We start from the raw sequence: 21,110 nt of genomic DNA, 5'->3' as shown, positions 1-21,110 counted from the left end.
AAAAGAGATCAAGGAAATATTCGGGCCCTTTTTCCTATCATGAGAGTCAGGCAATTCTGTGAACAGCACAAGAGGCGGGCGGTGAAGGGGAAGGACCCCAAGTGTGGGAGGGGCCAGAAGGAATTGCCAGCGCGGCAGTGGCGCGAGCCATGGCTGCAGGGGCGGGGCCGACTCAGACGCAGTCCCAGGCGCAGGGTGGGAGGCGGGGCCAGTGAGGAGATTGACAAGGGGGCGTTCCGGGAAAGGGTCTGCGTGGCGCAGAGTTAGAGGCCGAGCCTGCGCAGTGAGAGGCGGGGCCAGAGGCTGGACTCTGGGGCTGGAAGGCCCGACTCCTGGGTCGAGGGAGCAGGGTATTGGAGGCCCGGACTCGCCTGGAGATCTGAGGAGTGTCTTTCAACTGACATGATTGTAAAAGTTATTTTCAAAGATATTAAATGAAACTTTTCTACTTCAAACCCACTGTCCAGAGTCGCCATTGTCAACAAGTTGGTGTGGACTTTTTACTTTATGATGTCCACACAGACGTTATGGGTAAAGTTGCTTGTTTTTTTTTTAACTCCAGTAGTCTCATAAGTAGTCTCTCCCCATCGGACACAGAGTGACCTCATTCCTTAAGCAATTCCCTTGTGTGACTAGAACACGCTTTGTTTAGCTGGTTCCCCGGGTCATTGGGGTTGTTTTCTTCCTTCTAGTGAGGAGACTCCTCCGTGAAGCCTGTGGTCTGAAGTAAGAGACCTAAACTCTGCACGTAAGTGACACATTTCCTTCACTGATTCCTGCTTCCCTCAGAGGAATGCAAAGTCCTCACTGTGGCCCACAAGGCCCGGAGTGACCTGGTCCCTGTTCCCTTTCTCCCCTCATTTCCTTCCTCTCTCTCCCTTGCTCAGGGCTACACTAGCACATTGGCCTCCCTGGTCTTCCTGGAAGCTGCCAAGGACATGTCTACCCCAGGACCTTTGCATTTGCTGATTCCTCTGCCTGGAACTCTTTCCCCCGATCAATCCCCATAACTCTCTTCCTCTCTTCAGTCCTGTTTCTGCTCAGATGTCACCTTAGCGTAGAGCCCTCACCCGTCTGCTCTATACAACAGACCTCTCCTTTCCACACTGGTCTCCCTTACCCTCTGTTATTTTTCTTCATAGCTCTTATCTCCTAACATATCTATTTGTGGGCATGTTTTTTTTTCTTTTTGGCTCCCTGCTGAATTGTCAATTCCTTAAAGACTAGGATTTGTGTCCAGTTGGGTCAGTCCTGTAGACCCCATGTCTGGCACATAGTTGCAGCTCACTTTTTGTTAAAAACGAACACATTGGAGAGCCTTTTGTGGTAGACAAGAGAAAGAGTTATTGTAACAACACTTAATGAGAACATGGACTAAACTCTAACTAGATTAAGGTACAATTGGCTTTCTGTATCCACAGTTTCCACATACACGATTTCAACCAACCACGGATCGAAAAAATTGGGGTAAAAAAATAGCTCCAGAAAGTTCCCAAAACCGAAACTTGAATTTGCTGTGTGTCCCAGCAACTATTTGCATAGCATTTACATTATATTTATAACTATTTACATAGCAATTACATTGTATTACATATTATAAGTAATCTAGAGATGATTTAAAATGTATAGGAGGATGAGCATAGGTTACGTGAAAATACCCTGCAATTTTATATAGGGGACTTGAGCATTCCCCGATTGCGTTATCCAAGGGGCGGGTCCTGGAACCAATTCCCTCCGGATACCGGGGAACAACTGTACTGTCATTATCCTCCAAACCATATGCAAAAATTGGCTACGTATAACAGCCTTTAAAATAAATAAATAGAGGGCTTCCCTGGTGGCGCAGTGGTTGAGAGTCCGCCTGCCGATGCAGGGAACACGCGTTCGTGCCCCGGTCCGGGAACATCCCACATGCCGCGGAGCGGCTGGGCCCGTGAGCCATGGCCGCTGAGCCGGCGCGTCCGGAGCCTGTGCTCCGCAACGGGAGAGGCCACAACAGTGAGAGGCCCGCGTACCGCAAATAAATAAATAAATAAATAGAGAGGGAATGGGATACTATAGAAAAATAAATGAAGTTAAAAAAAGGAATAGAGCTGAATTGGGCTGGGGAGGAGGAAGGGAGTGGTGGCAGGAGGTGCTGGCAAAGGCAAGAGGTGAAGTGTGGGTGCAAGGAGAATTAACCTCAGGGGGGGCAAATTATCGGGGGTCACAAAAGTGAAGGATGAAGCCCAAAGAGCTTGGAGAGAATCGGCTATTCAACACACACTGATTGAGCACCATCTGTATGCCAGGAACCAGGAGCCAGCCTGTTTGCTGACACCTCCTGTCTCTTTCCCTCCCGACTCTCTCCCTCACCTATCCTTGTACCCCAGAGGGCTCAAGGGATGGCCCCAGAGAGGCGTGGCATTTCCAGGGAACACTTATAAGGCACTGAACTTAAAAGAATGTTCTGAGTGAAAAACGCAGATTATTTGAAAATACAGATTATTAATCTGAGTTGGGGGGGTGTTTCAGAGGGGACTGAGGGGGCTAGAGAGCAGGGTTGTCAGGTGCTTGGCAGGGAGCCGTGGGAGCAGGCCTGAGGTGGGGACATTCTCATGTCTTAAGTCCAGATGGCCTGGATCGCCAGGAGAGACCAGAAATTCATGTAGTTCAGATAGGAAAAGAAACCTGGGGGAAGGAAGAGAGCAAAGGGGGTGAGGCGCAGAGTTCACCAGCCCCAGCCTGACCCCAGTCCTTTCTCCAAGCCCAGCTACACCTCCTATCATGTCCCCAAATGCATGTCTAAACCCAAACTCAGCCCCAGCCCCTACACTGTCCCCAAACCCAGCACCACTCTCTACACTGTCCCCAACCCATTCCCAAATTCAAACCCGACCCCGCCCCTACATCCAGCCCCAGGCCTATCCCCAGTCCCATCTCCCTACTCAACCCAGTCCTCCCAGTCCACAGTCCCCTTCCCATCCCAAACCCTATCCCACCCTGCCCCCATCTGCATCCTCGAACGCATGCCCAAACCCCAAACCCAACCCCACCCCAGCGCAGACCAGTTATCAGGAAGAGGAAGACGCCAATCCACGCCAGGTAGAAGCTGCAGCCCAGCTTGTAGGTCATGCCTTCTTGCAGGAACTCATGGGCCTGCATCAGGTAGAAGAGGATACCCAGTATCATGCTGGTTCCTGTGTGAGTACAGGTGTTAGGAGGCCGGCCATCAGGTGCGTGAGGACCCCTGCCCATAGTTGTGTGGCTGCCAGGGTCCTGTTCCTTACTTTCCCACTTGCTTTCACCTCCATGAGCCTCTGCTCACAGGCAGGAAAACAGACTCCTGACAATGTCTTGGTGGAGGACATTGGGAGGGCAAGACTTGGTGTTTAACCAGGCAATGTTGATGTCTAAAACCACAGGCTTTTGGGCTTCCCTGGTGGCGCAGTGGTTGAGAGTCCGCCTGCCGAGGAGGGGACACGGGTTCGTGCCCCGGTCCGGGAAGATCCCACATGCCGCGGAGCGGCTGGGCCCGTGAGCCATGGCCGCTGAGCCTGCGCGTCCGGAGCCTGTGCTCCGCAATGGGAGAGGCCACAACAGTGAGAGGCCCGCGTACCGCAAAAAAAAAATAAATAAATAAATAAAATAAAAAAAAATAAAACCACAGGCTTTGGAGCTAACAGACTGGAACTCTTGTCCCGTTTCTGTATCCCACCTTAGGGCAGCTTCTTTATCCCACCTTAGGGCAGTCACTCCATCTCTCTGAGCCTCATTCCCCTCATCTGTAAAGTGGGCATAATCGTAGGACCCATCTCCTTGGGCTGTCTTGAGGAGTTATTGAGATTGGCACATTCCCTGGCGCACAGTGTGTCCTCAAGAATTGAGATTATTGGGACTTCCCTGCTGGTCCAGTGGTTAGGGCTCCGCGCTTCCACTGCAGGGGGCACAGGTTCAATCCCTGGTGGGGGAACTAAGATCGTGCCTGCCGTGCAGTGCAGCCAAAAAAAAAAAAAAAGAAAAAAAAAGAATTGAGATCATCATCACTATATTGGGTCTTTAATTCTGGGCTTCTGAAGCAGTGGCAAGAAACTTAGTCATTCTGGATATTTTAATTTTATTTTGAAATAACATGAATTAAAGATAATTTGTGAAAAGGAAAAGACTCGTTTTTTCCCCTCTCAGGTAATGGGGTACTGGGTAATTTTTTCTTTGTTATTGAAAAATAATATAGGAGGTGTTTTCCATTTCATTAAAAGGGGGAAGGGGCAGAAATGTTTCTTTTTTTTTTGGCCATGCCACGCGGCAAGCGGGATCTTAGTTCCTCGACCAGGGATCGAACCCGTGCCCCCTGCCCTGGAAGCATGGAGTCTTAACCACTGGACTGCCGGGGAAGTCCCAGAAATGATTTTCTTATAGAAAAAATGTCCTATTTTAGATGACATATAACAGGGGTGTTTTCTACACTTTGTACCTTATGTTTAAACAATTGGGAAGATTTACTAGACAAACTGGATAAATACCATTTACTAACAAGAAAACAGGAAGTTGAGTGTTCTCTCTTCTTGGACTTACTATCACTCTCCAAGAATGTTCTTTTTTTTTTTTTTTTTGTGGTATGCGGGCCTCTGTTGTGGCCTCTCCCGTTGCGGAGCACAGGCTCCGGACGCGCAGGCTCAGTGGCCATGGCTCACGGGCCCAGCCGTTCCGCGGCATGTGGGATCTTCCCGGACCGGGGCACGAACGCGTGTCCCCTGCATCGGCAGGCGGACTCTCAACCACTGCGCCACCAGGGAAGCCCAAGAATGTTCTTCTGATGCAACTGAAAGTTGTGAACAATTATTGCAAGAGACAGGAACACAATATCCTGCATTTCCAAATTAAATTGCCCCCCTTTTTCTAAAGTGTAATTTGACATGCAAATGAAAAACTAAACTGTTCTAATCAGGCTATCGTTTTTGAGTTATTTGGAAGGGAGTGGGAGTACTATCAAGGTAAGGATGTGTGCAGAGTTAAATAGCTACCATCACGTACTGACATTTTCTAATTCAATCCTCACTACCTCTCACGTGGTAGGAAATTTTATTATCCCCATCCTACAGATGAGAAAACTGTGGCTCAGAAACGTTAAGTAGCTTGAACAAAATCACAGAGCTGGTGCTGGTGGTGAGATAGGATGTGGGATGGGGTTAGAACTGAACATGGGGTTGAGTATTGGGTAGTTGGAGTCTGAGTGATGGACATTAAGGTTGAGGCATGAGTTTGGGGGATGGGCATGAGTCGTGGTTGGGTATGAGGATGGATTGGAGATGGGTAAGAAGATGGGGTAGGGAATGCGCTGGGTTGAGTGTGAGAGTGTGAGATCCGCAGGGGATAAGGATGTGGTTGCAGTTGAGGTTGGGGATTAAGAAGAAGATGGGATCAGAGATGGATTGGGGTTGAGTCTGAGGTTGAGATTCATAGTCGAGAGGGGTGGGTTGCATTTGGAATGAGTCTCGAGGAGGCTCAGGCGTGGAGTTGGGTGTTGAGGTCTGTAAGGGGTTGGAGATGGTAATGGGGATGGTTTGGAGATTGGAAAGAAGATAAAATTGGAATGGGGGTGGGGATGGAGAGGGACATCACAGAAGGGAACGTGAATGAGTTTGAGATCTGTTGATGATGGAGATGGGAGGTGAAGTGGAGGCTGGTATTGGAGCTGGAGATGGGGCTGGATTGGAAGTTGATCTTTTTTACTGGGATGGGTTGGAGACTCGGAGGGAGATAGGCGTGGGCTTGGGGATGAAGGTCAGGATGGGAATGGGATTGAGGTACTCCTTGACTTGGGTCCTCAGGGAGGGATCTCAGTGCCATGCCTGTGAAGAGACTGATGATGACATTGGAGAAGTCCAGCATGGGCATGTTGGAACTGGTGAAGAAGACGATGTTTATGAGGATGATGCAGAGGACGAAGCTGGCAATGCTGGCGACGAGGAGGAAGGCCCAGGCAAAGTCCAACAAATCTGGGGAAGGAAGAGAATCGGGAACGCCGAGATGGGTCCTCAGGCCTCGAGCACGGGGGAGAGGGTCTCCGGGGAGTCTGGGAGTATCCTTAAGCCCTCTCCCTTGAACATTCTTCATCCCCCTTTAAGAAAATTGAAACTGGGCTCTAGAGAAGGGGTCTTGAGGCAGATGCCTTTGGCATTGAGGGTGCATCCCCCAGGTCAGTAAGGACAGGTTGTTGGGGTGGGCAGTGACCAGTGGGGTGGGCATTAAGAGACCAACTTGATGTGATGAGGCCAGATTCCTTGGGGTGAAAAAGTCTCAGGACAGTGAATAAGATGCTAAGGTGGTGAGGATGGCTAGCACGTGGGTGAGAATGAGCACAGGGCAGTGAGGCTGGTTCTGAGGCGGCGAGGACCCTTCCGGGGAGAAGGGAGGACCAACCCAGGGGAGGCAGAAAGGGGTCTCTGGACCAAAGAGGAAAGAGGAGTCCCAGGAATGGTGAGTATAAGGCAGGCCTTACAAGCATTCTGGTCGTACTCAGGCAGGCAGGAGATGTCAGAGCACCGCACAAAGAAGATGGTATCGATGGGGATGGTCTGGGAGCCAGCAGGGTCCCCAGGGGGCGCCAGCGGCACCTGGAAGTGGATCCAGGGCTGGCCCAGACAGACGAGGCCGATGATTACCAAGCCGGCCAGGCTCAGCGCCAGGCTCAGCCGTCGACTGATCTTCTTGGCCTCATGCAGCAGCCGCCAGCCCCTGGGCAGCTGGGAATGGCTGAGTCTACACGTCTCCAGAAACCTGCAGCAGATTGCCCACCACCAGTGTCAGCACCGAGTCCGGCCAGCCAGCCCAGGTCCAACTGTCAGAGTCCCACCCAGTCTAACTTTCAGACTCTATCTTCCCTATGTCCATTCTCCATTCCCTGTATCCGCCAGGTCCTACCTCTAGGACACGCTCACCCAGACACAGCCTCTAGGCTCCCTGGCCGCCAGATCTAGCTGCCGGCCCTGCCACCCCCAGATGCAGTCTCTAGGTTGAATCATAGGTCCAGCCTCTATGCCGAGCCCCACCCAGGGCCAGCCTTCAGGTCCAGCTCTCAAGCCCTGCCACACCTACGTCCAACCTCTAGCCTCATATACTGACCGTGCTTCTGGCATCCGACTTTTGCCTGATACCCCTCCCCCAGGATTCTGGCCCCAAATCTGGCCCACCCCGTGGACTCCTGCCTCTCACCTGCCAGGACTGCTCTCAATGGAGCTGCCTGATGGTAAGCTGTGAATGCTGCTTTCTGGAGGATGTTGGTTGGTTTGGGAGCCGTCCGAAGTGTCTTTGATACTCTCCTGGGAGGTCCAGATAATTGATTCGACGCTTTTGACACTGGCCTCGGGGCTGCGAGTAATTGATGGGGGGACATCGACTCTGGCCCGGTTTGGTGACTTGGAGCTTTGAAGACTTGAGTGGAAACTCTGGGTCGTTGGCTGGATACTAATTTGACTATTGTAGGTAACTGATTTTACTTTGGTCAGGGGGGTGCGAGCAGCTAATGAAGGGTTTTGGTTACTGAAGCGGCGAGTTTGGAAAACTGGTGGGACACCTCGGGTATGGAAACAGCGACTGTAGGTGATGGATGGTGTGTCTTGGATACTGACCCGGTGACCCTGAACGTTGGGCAGCAGCTCTTGGATACTGACCCGGTGACCCTGAACATTGGGCTGAGAGTCTTGGGGACTGACCCGGCGACCCTGAACATTGGGCAGCAGCTCTTGGATACTGACCCGGTGACCCTGAACATTGGGCTGAGAGTCTTGGGGACTGATCCGGGGCCTGAAGGTAGTTGACGAAGGGTCTTGGGCCTCGCCTTGGGTGTTGCTGGGAGCTACTGGAAGGGACTCTGGCTGAGAGCTCTGCTGGCCAGATTGGGACCTCTGGGCCATGTGGAGATGAGGGACAAGGCCAGTCCCCGGATGCACTCAACAACCTGCCAACTGCCTCATCCCCTCTTTCCAGGCATTTCCATGGCCACCTGGAAGTCCACTGGTCTCTCCGGGGCTCAGGCTCTGTCCCTTGGGGTTTGAATCTCTCGGTCCCCTCTTCTGTGTTCCTTGGTCTCTCCTGCTGTCCTAAGGCAGGCCTCAGGGCTTCAGTCTGGCCTGGCCTGGGGGCAGGGGGCAGGTTCCATGACAGTTGGAGGGGTTCCAGGAGGTTGGGACGTTGGCCATGGACTCATGTTCCACCCTAGCCCCGTGTGAGAGATATGGGGGCTTGGGCTGGGTCAGAGTGGGCTCAGTGTAGGGTCTTGGTGCGGTCAGGACTGGGTCAAGAAGGGGTCATGGCTGGGTCAGAGAGGTAGAGGGAGAAGCATGAATCAGAGCATGAACTCAGGGTGTAGAGGCCCCAAGGTAGTCTGTTGGTGTGTGGGAGGGACCCTGTGAAGTTCAGCGTAGCTGGAGGTGAGTGAGCAGTGCGGGGTCAGGGTCCCTGCCAGCTGGAAGGTTGGCAGATCCCAGCCCTTGGTGAATGTCGGGGGCACCACCCGTGTTCACCCTTTCGGCACCATGGGTCTCGGCCTCGTGAACACACTTTGGAACCTGTGTCATAGCTGTCTGTGTCCTGGGTTGGGATATGTGACAGGGATGGAGATAAGGGGATGATGTTGAGAGTGGAGATGGAGCTGGGCTTTGCGGAATAGGGAGCAGAGGATGAGGTTGGAGACAAAACAAGTTGGTTTGGGTTTAGGCTGGGTAGTGGGTGGGAGAGGAGATGTGCGTTAGGGTTAGAGATGGGAATGGGGTTGTGTTCAGGGTTTAGGACAGGGAGAATATGGGGGATGGCACGGGGCTGTGGGTGGTGCTGGGATGGGACAGGAAACAGAGATGGGGATGAAACTGGGATTGCGGTTTGGGTGGGGATGGGAAGATGGCTGTGGGCGGAAGGGGATTGAGAATGGGGTAAAAGGCAAGGTTAGGGTGGGGGTGGAGACGTGGCTGTGTTCGAACATGGAGACTAGGATGCAACAGAGTGATGCAGGCAGAGCCAGGCGTCCAGAACCCTATTCTTTCCCAGCGGATCAAGCCTCTTCCTGGGAGGAGGACCGCAAGTTTGTCCTGCGGGGCTGGTGTCTTGTCTTCAACATCCTGGCGACCCTGATGCTGCTCAGCGTGTTGGATGGGCGGATGGCCTACCTGCAGGGCTCCTACACTGGCTACCTGGGCCTCTGGACCAGCTGCGGGAAGCACAAGTGCGCCAGCCTGGGCCAAGTCACCGGTCAGTAGGAGCCTGGGGTGCTCTGGGGGCGGGGTGGTCTCTGGAGATGATCGGGGAGAGAATCTCTGGGGGAGTCTCTTCGGGTGTTCTTGGTTGTGGGGGGGGGAATCTTTAGAATTCTTGAGAGCGTCTCTGGAGATTTTCTGAAGGCCTTAGGAGGGAGCTTCCTGGAGTTATATGTGGGCTTATGAGGAAACAGGACTGTCATTGCTCGTGGGAAGATGGGCGTTACACTTGGCCAAAACCCAACCTGCCTCATGACTAGATGGCTAGACACCATCATTCTCTCTCTCACTCTTGAAAACGGTGGGTTTTTTTTTTTTAAGATAACAAGAGCCTTCCAGCTCCTCCAGAAACGTTTTGCCTCCTTGTAGGTCTCCGCGTTTCCAGCGCTTTTGAGCATTGGCACAGAGGCAGCCCAGGCCCTGGAGCCAGAGCTCCGGGTTTGAATCCCGGCTCAGACACGCGGTAGCTGGGTGACCCTGGGCATATTCCTTCACCGCTGTGTGCCTCAGTCTCCTCATTTCTATAATGTCAGTGATAGTGGTACCAATGCATGGGCTGTTTGAGGAATACGTGAGTTAAAACACGTAAAGGAATTAGAAGAGTGCCTGGCACATAGTAAGGGCTACACCCAGATTTCTTCTTCTTATTATAAGGACCCGCCACCCCACCAGCCAGTGTACCTACCTTCATTTCAGATCTCAAATAAGTGCTCATAAAACTTCCAGAATATTGTGTGGTATTAATCTTATTTATTTATTCTGAGTACCTCTTTCTCTCATACCTCTCAAACTCAAGCTGGTTTCGAGTTATGGAAAAGTCTGCAGGCATAAATTGTCCCCGCTTCGGGATGCAGGTGCTCAAAAGGTACCTGTCTCTTGCCATCTCTCCTTGAAGGATTCCTTTGTGTTGGGCCCTCAGGCAAGCTGTGCTCACACAGTGGCAGTGGGGCTCTCAGCAGCTCCCGGGTCCCATTTTTTTCCTGTAAGCAACGATGAAGAAAAGAGAATAAGTTTTCTTCTGTGGTCCTCACACAGAGGTCTCAGGATTAACTCCGATGGGATCAGATTAACTGCCCTGGGATTTCTCACTCCTCCTTGAATCATTTGCTGTGGTCAGGAGGACGTCATGCTGTGTTTGCCTGGGTCTGAATCACATGCTTTCCTTAAAGAGTCAACGGAGGGTGTCACTTCTGTCAGAATCCCAAGGACAGAGGGTGGGCAGAGAGTTCCTCCGGACAATATCAGGTTGCTCTTGCCAGAAGAATGGGACTGGATGCTGGGTGGGCAAAGGCAACTGGGCACAATTTCCCCCTCTATTTACAGTACTTTCTTTGAGCATGATTCCTCTTGGGGGATATATTCCCAAGAGCAGAATAGCAGTGCTTCCAAAGGGCTGATGAAATCTTGTAAGGCTTTGATATGCGCTCCCCATATGGAAGTCAGGATTCTCATGACAAGCAGCAGAAGCCAATTCAAGCTGGTTTAAGCAGAAAATAGATTTACCCAGGATACTGCGGCGCTTATAGACTCTTTGTGAGGCCAGGGAACTGGGCTCCAGGGACGGAGTGATCAGGACTGGCTGACTGGTCACACACACTGGAGCTTGACGTGTGGAACCCAGTCTCTCCAGGCCTGGACTCCACTGGGGAACCTCTTTCTCTGCTGCCCCAGGACCCTGGAGGTAGCTGCAGTCACCCCGACTAGAATAGATTTCACGGCTATTTCTCCCGGCTGCTGACTCCAAGTTTAGCGTGGCTGTATTTCATTGGTGGAACCTGGTCGCATGCCGAGGTCCTAGCAGTAAGAGGCTGGTTTCCTTGCCGGGAAGTGTGGATACAAACATTGGGAAATTCCCCAAACGTAGGACTGGTGTTCAAAGGTGCCGGGAAGACAAAAAAGAATGGTGACTATTCAGTACATTCCTCATTTGTTCTAAAATGTTAACTCTGTGTGATTTTATGTGATTTTACTTTATTTTATTTTATTTTACTTTCTGGCTGCGCCGCGCGGCTTGTGGGATCTTAGTTCCCCCACCAGGGATTGAACCTGGGCCCTTGGCGGTGAAAGCGCAGAGTCCTGAGCACTGGACCGCCAGGGAATCCCGCTGTGTGATTTAAAATTTTTTCCTTATTTTAAAATTTAAATGACTTTTATTTTATTTGAACAGGTCATATATTTACGTGGTTCAACATTTTAAAAAATGCAAACGTCTCCCTCTCATTTTTGTCCCCCGTCCCTCCCAGTTGCCCTTCCTGGGGGCAGCCGATGTCACTAAGCCATTTTAAGCCCTTGTGTGTTCTGCTGGTCATATTCTCTGCATATATGAGAAAATGGCTATGGTTATATACACATCAGAATATATATACATACACACACATAGGTAGGTATGTATTTATTTATATATCATTTAAAAAGCACACATGGCAGTATTACAGTTCTCTTTTAAAGGTAAATCACCATTATTGAATGCTAAGAATATACAAAGCTTTGTGGTTGGCATAAGAAATAACAAATAGGTTGTGAAGGTTTTAATTATTTTTTAGGTGCAGAAATTTAGGATTTTTATGTAGTCTAAATTCTCCACCTTTGCCGAACATTCAATTATGGTTTTGTGTGTGTGTGTGTGTGTGTGTGTGTGTGTTTTAGGGTTTGACTGTGATGTTGGTGGGTGGTATTCAGGCAGTACTGAATCCTGTGCTCCTTGCCAGAAGCCTACAGAAGGGACCTGAATTAGTCATAAGTCTTTGGATCACAGGCGGTAGAAACTCTAACTTGAACTAGCTTGAGTGAAGGAATTTACAGGCTCACCTAAGTGAAAAAGTATGGGGGTAGAAACGCTTTCAGATATGGCTGCGTTCAGCGGTCCAAGTGACCGCATCAGACATTGCTGTCTGTCTGTTTCTTGGTTACTTACTTGAGTGGGCTTCATTCTCAAGGCTCCATGTAGTGGCAAGGCAGGATCCAGTCAGGAAAAAACAATCATTCTAGGGGCTTCAGAGGGAAGTAAATATAGGGAATTGGTTTCATGGGTCATAGAAGAGCTGAGAAGCCGAGTAGGAATGGTGAGGCAAATCAGGGATTAGCAACTCAGGAAGCTGCCAGGCCCCTACGCCGGAAGAACAAAAGGAAGAAGTAGTATTACTGGAGCCTGGAAGTTGGAGCCATCTGGAGGGCACAGACTCATGCTGAGATTTGCTTAGAGGTGGCTACAATCACCGAAGAAATGCATCGGTGGCTGAAGACACCAACTGAGGCAGAGAGAGAGGAGGATAAATACCCTGGCTTGTCCCATCCCCCTAGAGCCAGTCTTTTGCCAGTGCCTCCCATGAGCCAAACAGAGATAAGTCAGTGAGCAAAGGAGGCTGGGAAATGTAGTCCTTGTAATGTAGAACAGAGAAGGGTGGGGAATGAACCTGAAAGCAGCCAGAAGAATGACTGGCAGAACGGCTAACAACTCAGACCTCAGGTCCGGCAGGAAAAAAGAGTGCAGAAATTTCCTGCAAAAGTCCTGTGTGACTGGCTCACAAGGTACCTACCAAACCAAGCATGGTGACTAGAGCAATGCAACGTACTGACTGTCTCATAACTGGGACTCCAAGTGAGGAACGGCAGGAAGGCGAAATGCATCGTGCGGAGGTAAGCTGCAAACGGCCGTCCCTTCTGACCAAACTGCAGCGTGGGCTTGTCTCTGGGATGACAAGAGCCAGGGACTTGAGTGTCATCTCAACTCTCTTTCTCTCCTCCTCTTGTCTGCTTTTTCTTCTTAGTTTTACTCTCAGTTCTCCTGTCACCTAGGAGCTTGGGTCCAAGGCTCAGGCAGCTCCAAGCTCATAATCCTCTTGATCAGAGAAGAAAGAGCAGGTCCCTGACAGCTTCAGTTAGAAACAGTCCCCGGGAAGAGCTTGATTGGTTGGCTTTGGTCATGTGCCCATGTTTGAGCCAATCACCACTGTCTGGGTCATGGGGCACTGTGATTGGCTCAGCCAGAGTCACATGACTACCTCTGTGGCCCTAGAGGGCAGGGTATGTCATGAAAAACTCTCAACCAGGATTATGGGATTGATCCTGAGAGCACTATTGCTATTTTGTAATATGTGCAGTTTGCCAGAAACAAAGCAAATGGAGTCTTAGCTCATTTGGCTGAAATAGTCTTGCACTGCTCAAAAGTAGGCAAAGTAGGAAAGGGCTGAAAGGGAGAAGCGTAATTCTCAGAAGGAGCCGAAACTCTTGTCATACTGAAATGCAAATTGGATAAATATCAATTTTAAACCGAGTGTGATTACGTCTTTTAGGTACTTTGGTTTTAGAGTGTTTGGAAATTTTCTTGTGTGTACATCTGTGTGTGTGCTCTGGGGGATGTCAGGAGGGTGATTTGGAGAATGTCTGTGAGGGGCTCTAGGGTGTGAATGGGGGTGACATTGACATACCCGGGGAGGTCTGGGGGCGTGAGTGGGGTCATTAGGGAAACTTGGGGTAAGAGTGGGAGAGAAGTAGTGTGACTTGAGAGGTGACTAAAGTGACTAAGAGTACTGTTGGGAGTGCCTGGGATTGGTATGGAAGGTTATTAATGTAATTTGCTGTGGGACGTCGTTTGGGAGTATGAATAACTTTAGGGGTGACTGTAGGGATGACTCTAGAAATAATAGAGATGATTCTGTGGGGTGAACTTGAGGATGTGAGTGGGGGTGACTCAAGGGCCATCTGTGGGGTGACGTTGGAGGTATGTGTGGAGTTGATCATGACAGTGTCTAGGACTGACTTTGGGGTAAGAGAGGGCGATTTGGCACCACTTTGAGGGTGCAAGTGGGGATGACTTTTTTAAGAATTGAGGTAGTTGACTTATAGTATTATATAAGTGTCAGGTGTACAACACAGTGATTCACAATTTTTAAAGCAAGTGGGTTTTTAAAGACTTTGGGTTAACTTTACGGGTACGCGGGGTGGACTTTGTGAGAGTGGGAGTCATTTTGGGGTTTCAAGGAGGTGACTTTGGCGAGGGCAGTGGGGGTGATTTCGAGGATGTCTGTAGCTAAAGTTTGGGGGTGTCTGTGGGGGATGTTGCTCAGGGCTGTGAGTGGGGATGAGTTGGGAGGATGACCCTGGGCACTTCCCCCTCTCCTTCCAGTTCTCATCCACATGAGCACGGGCTTCATGATCCTGGCCCTGATCCTGTGTCTGGTCCTCCTCCCGGCCATGGGCTTCTCCTTCCGGCCAGTGTTCCGCCGCCTTAACAAGGCGGACCTGATCTTCAGTTCCCTCAGCTTTTGCGTCGGTAAGTGTTTCCCTGGGGCAAGGGGTGCCCTCCCTACCTCAGCATCTCTCCCCTCTCCTCTTTCTGGCTCTGTGTGTCTCAGAGTTTCTGTCCTGCTGGGTGTCTGTCTTTGAATGCCTCTTGGGCTCTCCGGCCCACCCTCCCTGTGTGTTTCTCAGTTCTATATCCTTCTCAGTCGGGGTGAGTGTGCTGGGCCTCTCACTCTCTTCCTGGTTCCCACTCTTTCTTTCCGCCCCCTCCTGGTATCTTTCTGTCTGTCTTGTGTGTGCGTTTGCGCGCGCGCGCCCTTGTCACGGAGGGTGGGAGAGGATGTGTCTCTTTTCTCTTTCTGGGGGCCTCGGGGTCCCTGTCCAGCCTCGTGTCCGTCTCTGGCCCCACCCCCAGTGCAGGGCTCCTGGTTGTCCTCAGCCTGACGCTCTTTGTAGCCAACTGCGAGACGCTCCAACCGAGGCCACAGGTATCCTACCTGGTGACCACCTACCTGTGCTGGGGCGCCGGCGCCGTGACGCTGGGGGCCGGTGAGCGCAGGGCCTCGGGAGGGAGGGGCGGGGTCTCGGCAGGGCAGGGGGCGGAACCCGGGGAGAATACCAGGCAGGGCTTCTGGCCAGATTGGGGCGGACCCCCGGGGAGGTCAGCCTCGAGGGACAGGGCGGGGCCTAGGGCGGGGTTCGGAGTCCACCAGCCCATCTGGCCCCCACCCCCAGGAACCCTGAGCTACTTAAACTACGTGGGCATGTGGGGCAAAAGGGGGCCCTCCATGGAGCAGCGGCTGAACCACCGGCGGTGCGTCTCGCAGCAGAGCACCCTGAAGTTCATGTCCGAACAGCAGCGGTCAGACCCAGACTCGAAGAGCACCGAGGAAGAGCCCAGTTCACTTCCTCCCCAAGAACCCCCGTCTAAGCCTCTCTAAGCAATTGCACCCGAGCTTCTCAGGACACTGACGCCTCACCGCCGCCAGGTGCCGGGCCCACCCATTTCACCTTGGCCACGCGCCCGAGACTAGACTTCCCTGGAGGTCCCACTCCCTAAGAACCCCCCGAGAACAGGTGACAAAGCCCCACCCCTCGAGCCAGGGCCCTCCTTTTGCGGCTCGGTTCCCGCTCAGTCCTCACCCTGCCCCCACCCCGGAAGTCCAACACCGCCCCCCCCAGTTCTGCACTCCGCCTGTGCTGTGTGGCCTGTTGGTGTGGCCCCGCCCCCGAGCCTAGCTAGGCCCCGCCCCCAGGTGTCCAGCCCTCGCTGGCCACGGCCCGAAGCCGCACTTCATCATAGGAATTCCTACCTCTCCGAGGGCCAGCACCGCCCCAGGATGTCCAGTCTTGACCCGGGCCGACACGACACTGCCTAGCCTTTGATGTAGCCACGCTCCTCGGCGGAACAGACCCCTCCCCAGGGAGGTGTGGCTTGCAATTATACCCCCCGCCCCTTCCTGGTTTCCCTGCCACAATAAAACGTGGGCCCTATCTCTCAGAGTCCGAGCCTCCGTTTCGTGCTCTCCCCCAGGGCAGAGTGGGGCTCAGAGTTCTTGCCTTGTCCTTTGGGGTCTGAGCCTTTCTCTGCCTCTTTGTCCACACCTGCCTCTGATCCTTCCTTTCCCCTCTGATCATAACTGCACATCTCCCGCCGAGAGAGACCGGGAGGGCTGGGGAGGCTCTAGTCTGGGCCGGATGGGTCCCGAGTTCCCAGGTGTCTAGCGTCTGGAAGGCCAAATGACACCAGGAGTTGATGCATGTTCGATTTTACTGGGGGTAAGGGACAGGGCGGGGGCATTCAGGGGTTGTCAGCCATGGTCTTCTTGATCCAATCCACATACAAAATCACTTTGGTGTAGATGGAGGGCTTATTGGGGGCACCGCACGGGATGTGGCCCCATGACGTGATTCCCTGAAACATACCCTCGCAGATCAGCGGGCCCCCTGAGTCACCCTACAGCACAAGGGGGAGGGGGAGAGTGTGAGAGAGGTTAGCTGGGCCTGGGGGGCTCCAGCACTTGGACCTGGGTGCACAGATCCAGACAGCGACTCCCCATCTCTGGGGAAAGAGACCATTGTCTCCAGAGTCCACTCCCAGAACATCAGCGGGGATTCCAACAGAGGAGACAGTGGCTCGAGTCCTGCCAGTGGGGATGGGACCTCAGGGTCCAGTTTCTTCCCCGGGGTTGGGGGGGGGGTGGATCCAGGAGGAGGATGGTCCCTGCAGACAGATCGGTGGGGAGGACCCATCTATAGGACACTCCCACCCTCAGGGCTCATGTCAGATGTCACCTCTCCGGAGAAGCTTTCTCTGACTGGACAGTAAGCTTGTGTTAGAGGAGCAGGTGAACTATTATTATGTGCAGGAGGGAGATACGCAGGATACCGGGATGGGGATACAGGAAGGAAAGGGAGCAGAGAGCTACAGCTGGGAAGCTATGGAGACAGATGCCTGCTTAGCTCTGAACCCCAGTCCAGAATCTGAGTCCCCTCCCCCAGCACTTCAAGACTCCAGGGGACAGGCTGGCTCACCACGCAGGTGTCCTTGCCACCCTCCAGGTGTCCAGCACACAGCATGAACTCTGTCACCTTCTCGGAGTGGGCACTGGCACACACCTCATTGGGCAGGACAGTAAGGTCCACACACTGGAGATCATCTGGGTAAATGACTACAGGCCAGGGAGAAACACGGCTGTGGCCAGACCCCACCCCCTAAGCCCTCCTTCCCCAGACTCCGGAGTCCAGGTCCCCAGCCCCCTCCTCCCTTACACCCAGGTGCCTGGGCTCCAGGCTGCACGGTGTGGCCCTGGCATACACTTAGCTGGTTCGATGCTGCCCCAGCCAGAGGCATAGCAGGTGCTCTCCAGTTGGGGTTCCTTGGTGGGCAGCTCCAGGACCTGCACATCCTCTGTGATCTGGACGGGCCCCTCCAGGCGGAGCAGCATGAGGTCATGGCTGTAGTCCTCCCCTGTGGGGAGGGTGTCGTTCTTCAGGAGGCTCAGGTTGAAATCGGGGTGTGGAAAGTCCTTACTGACATGGGCAAACTGGGCTGTGTCTTCGTCCTCAAACAGGTTGTGGCGACCCAGCCAGAGCTGGTAATTGCTGGTGAAGGAGAGGGTGGAGACGATGAGAATGAGAGAGGAGGCAGAAAGGGAGGGCATGAGGAAGGGTCCAAAATGAGAAAGAGAAACAGGAAGGGGGGGAGAGAGGGAGAGAGAGAGAGAGACCGAGGGAAGATACAGAGTCACAGAAAACAAAGAGACTGCGAGTAAATAGATGAAAGAATGTGACAATGTCACAGACAGAGACAGAGTAAAATGGAGTAAAAGAAGAGCTTAGAACAGTAGAGAGGGTGGGAAAGATGGAGGGGAGACAGTGAGATAGAGGGAGCACATAGGAGACAGGAGGAGGAAGAGACAGAGACCGTGAAGAACAGACTAAACAAAGAGGAAGGGAGGGAAAAGACAGAACGAGGCAGGAGAGTGAGAAACGGACCAAGTGAGGAAGAGAGGAGAAAGGAAGGAGAGAGAATGAGAAATAGAGGCAGAGGAGGCAAAGGGGTGAGAGAGAGAGAGAAAAAACGGAGAAGCACAGGAGGGGGATGGGGAGGGGGCGGGGAGGGGGATGGGGAGGGGCGGGGCGGGGCGGGGCGGGGCGACCAGCTCAGCCGCAGCTGGGGCTGCGAGGCTGGTTCCCCAGCAGGCGGGTGGCCTGGCCCCCAGCCCAAGGTCGGCGTCCCCTTTCTGCCCCAGCTCCCTCTCTCCTCTTCTCCTTCCTCCTCCTTCTTCCTTCCCTCCACTGCCCCCACCCAGTTCCAGCTGACACTAGACCTTCTCTGTGTCCCCCTGGAGTGGATGATTGGCCTGGAGGGAGGGGCTGCCCAGGGATGGATCATCTCTTCCATTTCTCTGGGGTGGAGGTGTGCTCAGTAGTGATGGGAGAGGGAGTGAGGCAGAGACCCAGAGAGACAGAGAGACGGGGCAGAGAGATGGAGGATGAGACACAGGTGACAGAGATGGCAGCAGAGACTTGAGATGGACAGAGAGGGAGAGACACAGAGAAATGGAGACAGAAGAGAGAGGGAGGGAGACACCAATCATAGTCACACAGAGAGACCCAGGCAACCGTGGAGAGGGCTTCCCTGGGGTCATCGAGTCCCAGCCCTGTCCCTCTCCTTGTGACCCTGGACCACAACCTCCCCTCTCTGCCTCAGGCCCCCCAGCCTCCCCTGAGGTTATCCGAGGGTTATCCTGTGTGTGCCCCCCCTCCAGACCCCCTGCCCCTACTCACTCGCTCCTGCAGTGAGCAGCTGTGAGCACCCACTGGGGGGCCACCAGGACACCTCCACACTGGAAGCTGCTGAAGCGGTACAGAGCCACCTGCCAGGGCTGGGAATGCTTCCTACACTCATGGCCTCCTATGATCCGGGACTGGATAAGGGGCACAGCACCTGTGGGTGGGGGTGCCGGGTCAGGTCGGGTGGAGTCGGCAATGGGGCTAAGAGACCAGGCTAGTGGAGGGAGCTGAGCTGCGTGATTGGAGGTTCGTGGGGGTAGAGGACCAGAGCTGGGGGTCTGAACGTGGGCCGGGGGTGTTGGGAAGGGCCTGGGATTCCGGGGCCACCCCTGGGCTTGCGGGTTGGTGGCTGGTCCCGGGTGTGGAGGCTATGCTGAGTGCAGAGCTGACCCCCGGCATGAGGGTAGGGAACAGCAAGACAGCATCTGGAGCAGGCATCTGGTGAGGGGGTCGGGAGGTTTGGGTTCTCGGACTGTGGGACAGGAGGCTGTGGGTTCTGAGAGGGGAAACCAAGGATAGAGGCACCAAGAGACGAGGTCAGAGGCTGCAGGGGGAAGGATCTGGAGGATTAAGGGGCTCTTGGGCTGATGAAATGGTTAGGGCTTAGGTTGAGCTTTTGGGGCTTCTGGAAAGAATGCAGATCTGGGCAATTAGGTTAGAGGGGCCAAGAAGAGCATCTGGGGAATTTGGGGGCTCCTGGATTGGGGCTGGGAGATTTGGGAGAATTGGGGGTTCCGGATCAAAGAATGAATGAAAGGATTAGGCTGGGAAAGGGGTCCTGGGGTCTAGGAATGGCATTCTAACAAGAGTGAGGGCCCCGGGACCAGGCTGGGGTCAGACTGCGAGGGAGCTCAGGAGAAGGGAGAGTGGAATAACAGTTATTCTGGGATCGGGTGCTTCTCATGGGGTTGGGGTTCATGGTCTGAGGCTACTGGAGGCATCTGGGGTTTTCTTGGGAGCAGTGCCAGGACAGGAATGGACGAGGAGGCATATCAGGGGCCAAACAGCTGTGGGACCACAGAGAGAACTCACTTGATGTGGGGTTTTAGAATCAGATGTTGGGGTACCTAGGGCAGGACAGCTGGGCTGGGAAGGTACGTGTTGGGATCCTGGTGGACGGGTTCCCAGAAAACCAGAGCTGCACAGGAGGGATTCTGGTTGGTAAAGGGCTGGAGCCTGGGGAAGGATGGAAATTCTCCAAGGAAAGGAGCATGTGATTGTGGGTTCGGGATAATTTTCCTGGGGGGAAAAGGCTGGGGCTGTGGGATGCAGGTTCTGGAGCAAAGAGGTGAGGAAGTGACATTTGCAGAACCCACCCCTGGTACCAGATGGGAGGCCTACCTAGTCACAGACCAGAAAGTCTGTTTTTGAAGAAGCATAGGTGTCTAGTGAAATTTGGGGTCCTGGGGGGATGGCGGGGGACCAGATGTCAGGACTGAAGGAGCTAGTTGAGAGCTGACAGCTGGATGGGGAAAATCACCAGGGTGTGGTAGGATTTGGGACCTCAAGGGCCGGACCGCTGGGCCATAGAGAACTAGGGATAGGAGGAGGTGATGAGGGTCCCAGAATCTGATGGGTTTGGGGGGGCTCCTTGGAAGAGAGAGACACAGATGGCCCAGGATCTGCCCCCTTTAGTAAAGTGGATGGGGGCAGGGATCTGAGCGGGGAAGAGGAGAAACGTCTGATTATTCCCGAGGGAGCAGGGGCCTAGGGCGAGCAAGGTGACACTGAGGAGGGGTCGGTTTGGATTTTAGGGTGGGGCTGGGAGAGATAAGAGAGAGCCTGGTGTCCTGGTCTGGGCTAGACTGGGTCGCAGGGGTGCAGGCTGCGGTACCATGTGGGAGGGCAAGGAGTCATGGAGCGGGGCCGGGGGGCAGCATGAGAATCGGGGCCCAACCGCCCTCCCACATCTTCCCCACTGTCTCACCAGTCCCTGCCAGGGACAGGGCAAGGCACAGAACCGGGAAGCACATGATGACAGAGGTGTCCAGGGGCAGGCAGGCGGTGAGCTTGGAGCTGGGGAGCCTCCCCGAGCAGCCTTTTAAAACCCTCATTCCCCCGGGGCCCCACCCCTGCCCTGCTGGCACCCAGATATGGCCAAGGCCCTGCCCCTGCTTCCTGGGGGCTGGACAACTCTCTCCCACACCCAGAGCTTGTGGAAGGGGCGGGAGAGCAAACAGCTGCTGCTCTGCAGGCCCTCAGTCGCACTGGAAGCATTCCTGGGGCCTGAAGCCAGACAGGGCAGGGCCTGGCGTTCCTGAGACCTTGCTCTTGGGGACAGAGCCGGTGAGGGGAGGTGGAGGTGGGGCAGGTGGGAGCAGAAACGGCCAAGGTGGAAGA

General features: G+C 53.6%; 2 protein-coding genes across 4 annotated transcripts; one reads left to right on the top strand and one right to left on the bottom strand.

Moving 5' to 3' along the window:
• The first annotated feature begins 6,913 nt into the window (after positions 1-6,913).
• LOC137214882 (uncharacterized) lies at positions 6,914-15,795 on the top strand. 3 transcript variants are annotated; one of them, XM_067719261.1, is made up of 5 exons: positions 6,914-7,228; positions 9,025-9,225; positions 14,356-14,502; positions 14,887-15,020; positions 15,299-15,795. In XM_067719261.1, exons 1-4 carry the CDS (start codon positions 7,018-7,020, stop codon positions 14,913-14,915), a joined length of 588 nt encoding a protein of 195 aa, XP_067575362.1. In that variant the 5' UTR covers positions 6,914-7,017; the 3' UTR covers positions 14,916-15,020; positions 15,299-15,795. The 3 variants fall into 3 exon arrangements, with proteins under 3 accessions (XP_067575362.1, XP_067575361.1, XP_067575360.1); XM_067719260.1 differs by having other exon boundaries at positions 15,207-15,795; XM_067719259.1 differs by lacking the exon at positions 15,299-15,795 and having other exon boundaries at positions 14,356-15,015.
• LOC137214861 (kallikrein-1-like) lies at positions 9,959-20,810 on the bottom strand. The gene is made up of 8 exons (XM_067719216.1): positions 20,698-20,810; positions 18,765-18,924; positions 17,290-17,576; positions 17,007-17,143; positions 15,785-16,428; positions 12,145-12,221; positions 10,734-11,096; positions 9,959-10,210 (listed from the first exon to the last, which is right to left on the bottom strand). The coding sequence occupies exons 1-5, from the start codon at positions 20,741-20,743 to the stop codon at positions 16,273-16,275; spliced, it is 786 nt and encodes a 261-aa protein (XP_067575317.1). The 5' UTR covers positions 20,744-20,810; the 3' UTR covers positions 9,959-10,210; positions 10,734-11,096; positions 12,145-12,221; positions 15,785-16,272.
• Positions 20,811-21,110: the final 300 nt, after the last annotated feature.

The sequence above is a fragment of the Pseudorca crassidens genome, chromosome 20 (assembly GCF_039906515.1).
Source record: "Pseudorca crassidens isolate mPseCra1 chromosome 20, mPseCra1.hap1, whole genome shotgun sequence".
Taxonomy (NCBI): Eukaryota; Metazoa; Chordata; class Mammalia; order Artiodactyla; family Delphinidae; genus Pseudorca; species Pseudorca crassidens.
The sequence above is the reverse complement of the archived record's forward strand: the minus strand, read 5'-3'. Positions and strand labels throughout refer to the sequence as shown.

Coding starts and splice junctions, on each gene's coding strand:
- LOC137214861 (XM_067719216.1), bottom strand. CDS start 20,743: ATGTGCTTCCCGGTTCTGTGCCTTGCCCTGTCCCTGGCAGGGACTG. Junction 18,925..20,697: donor CCTGTCCCTGGCAGGGACTG/GTGAGACAGTGG, acceptor CCCCACCCACAG/GTGCTGTGCCCCTTATCCAG. Junction 16,429..17,006: donor GTGGCAAGGACACCTGCGTG/GTGAGCCAGCCT, acceptor CTTGTGCTGTAG/GGTGACTCAGGGGGCCCGCT.
- LOC137214882 (XM_067719259.1), top strand. CDS start 7,018: ATGCCGAGCCCCACCCAGGGCCAGCCTTCAGGTCCAGCTCTCAAGCCC. Junction 7,229..9,024: donor CTCAATGGAGCTGCCTGATG/GTAAGCTGTGAA, acceptor ATTCTTTCCCAG/CGGATCAAGCCTCTTCCTGG. Junction 9,226..14,355: donor CAGCCTGGGCCAAGTCACCG/GTCAGTAGGAGC, acceptor CTCTCCTTCCAG/TTCTCATCCACATGAGCACG.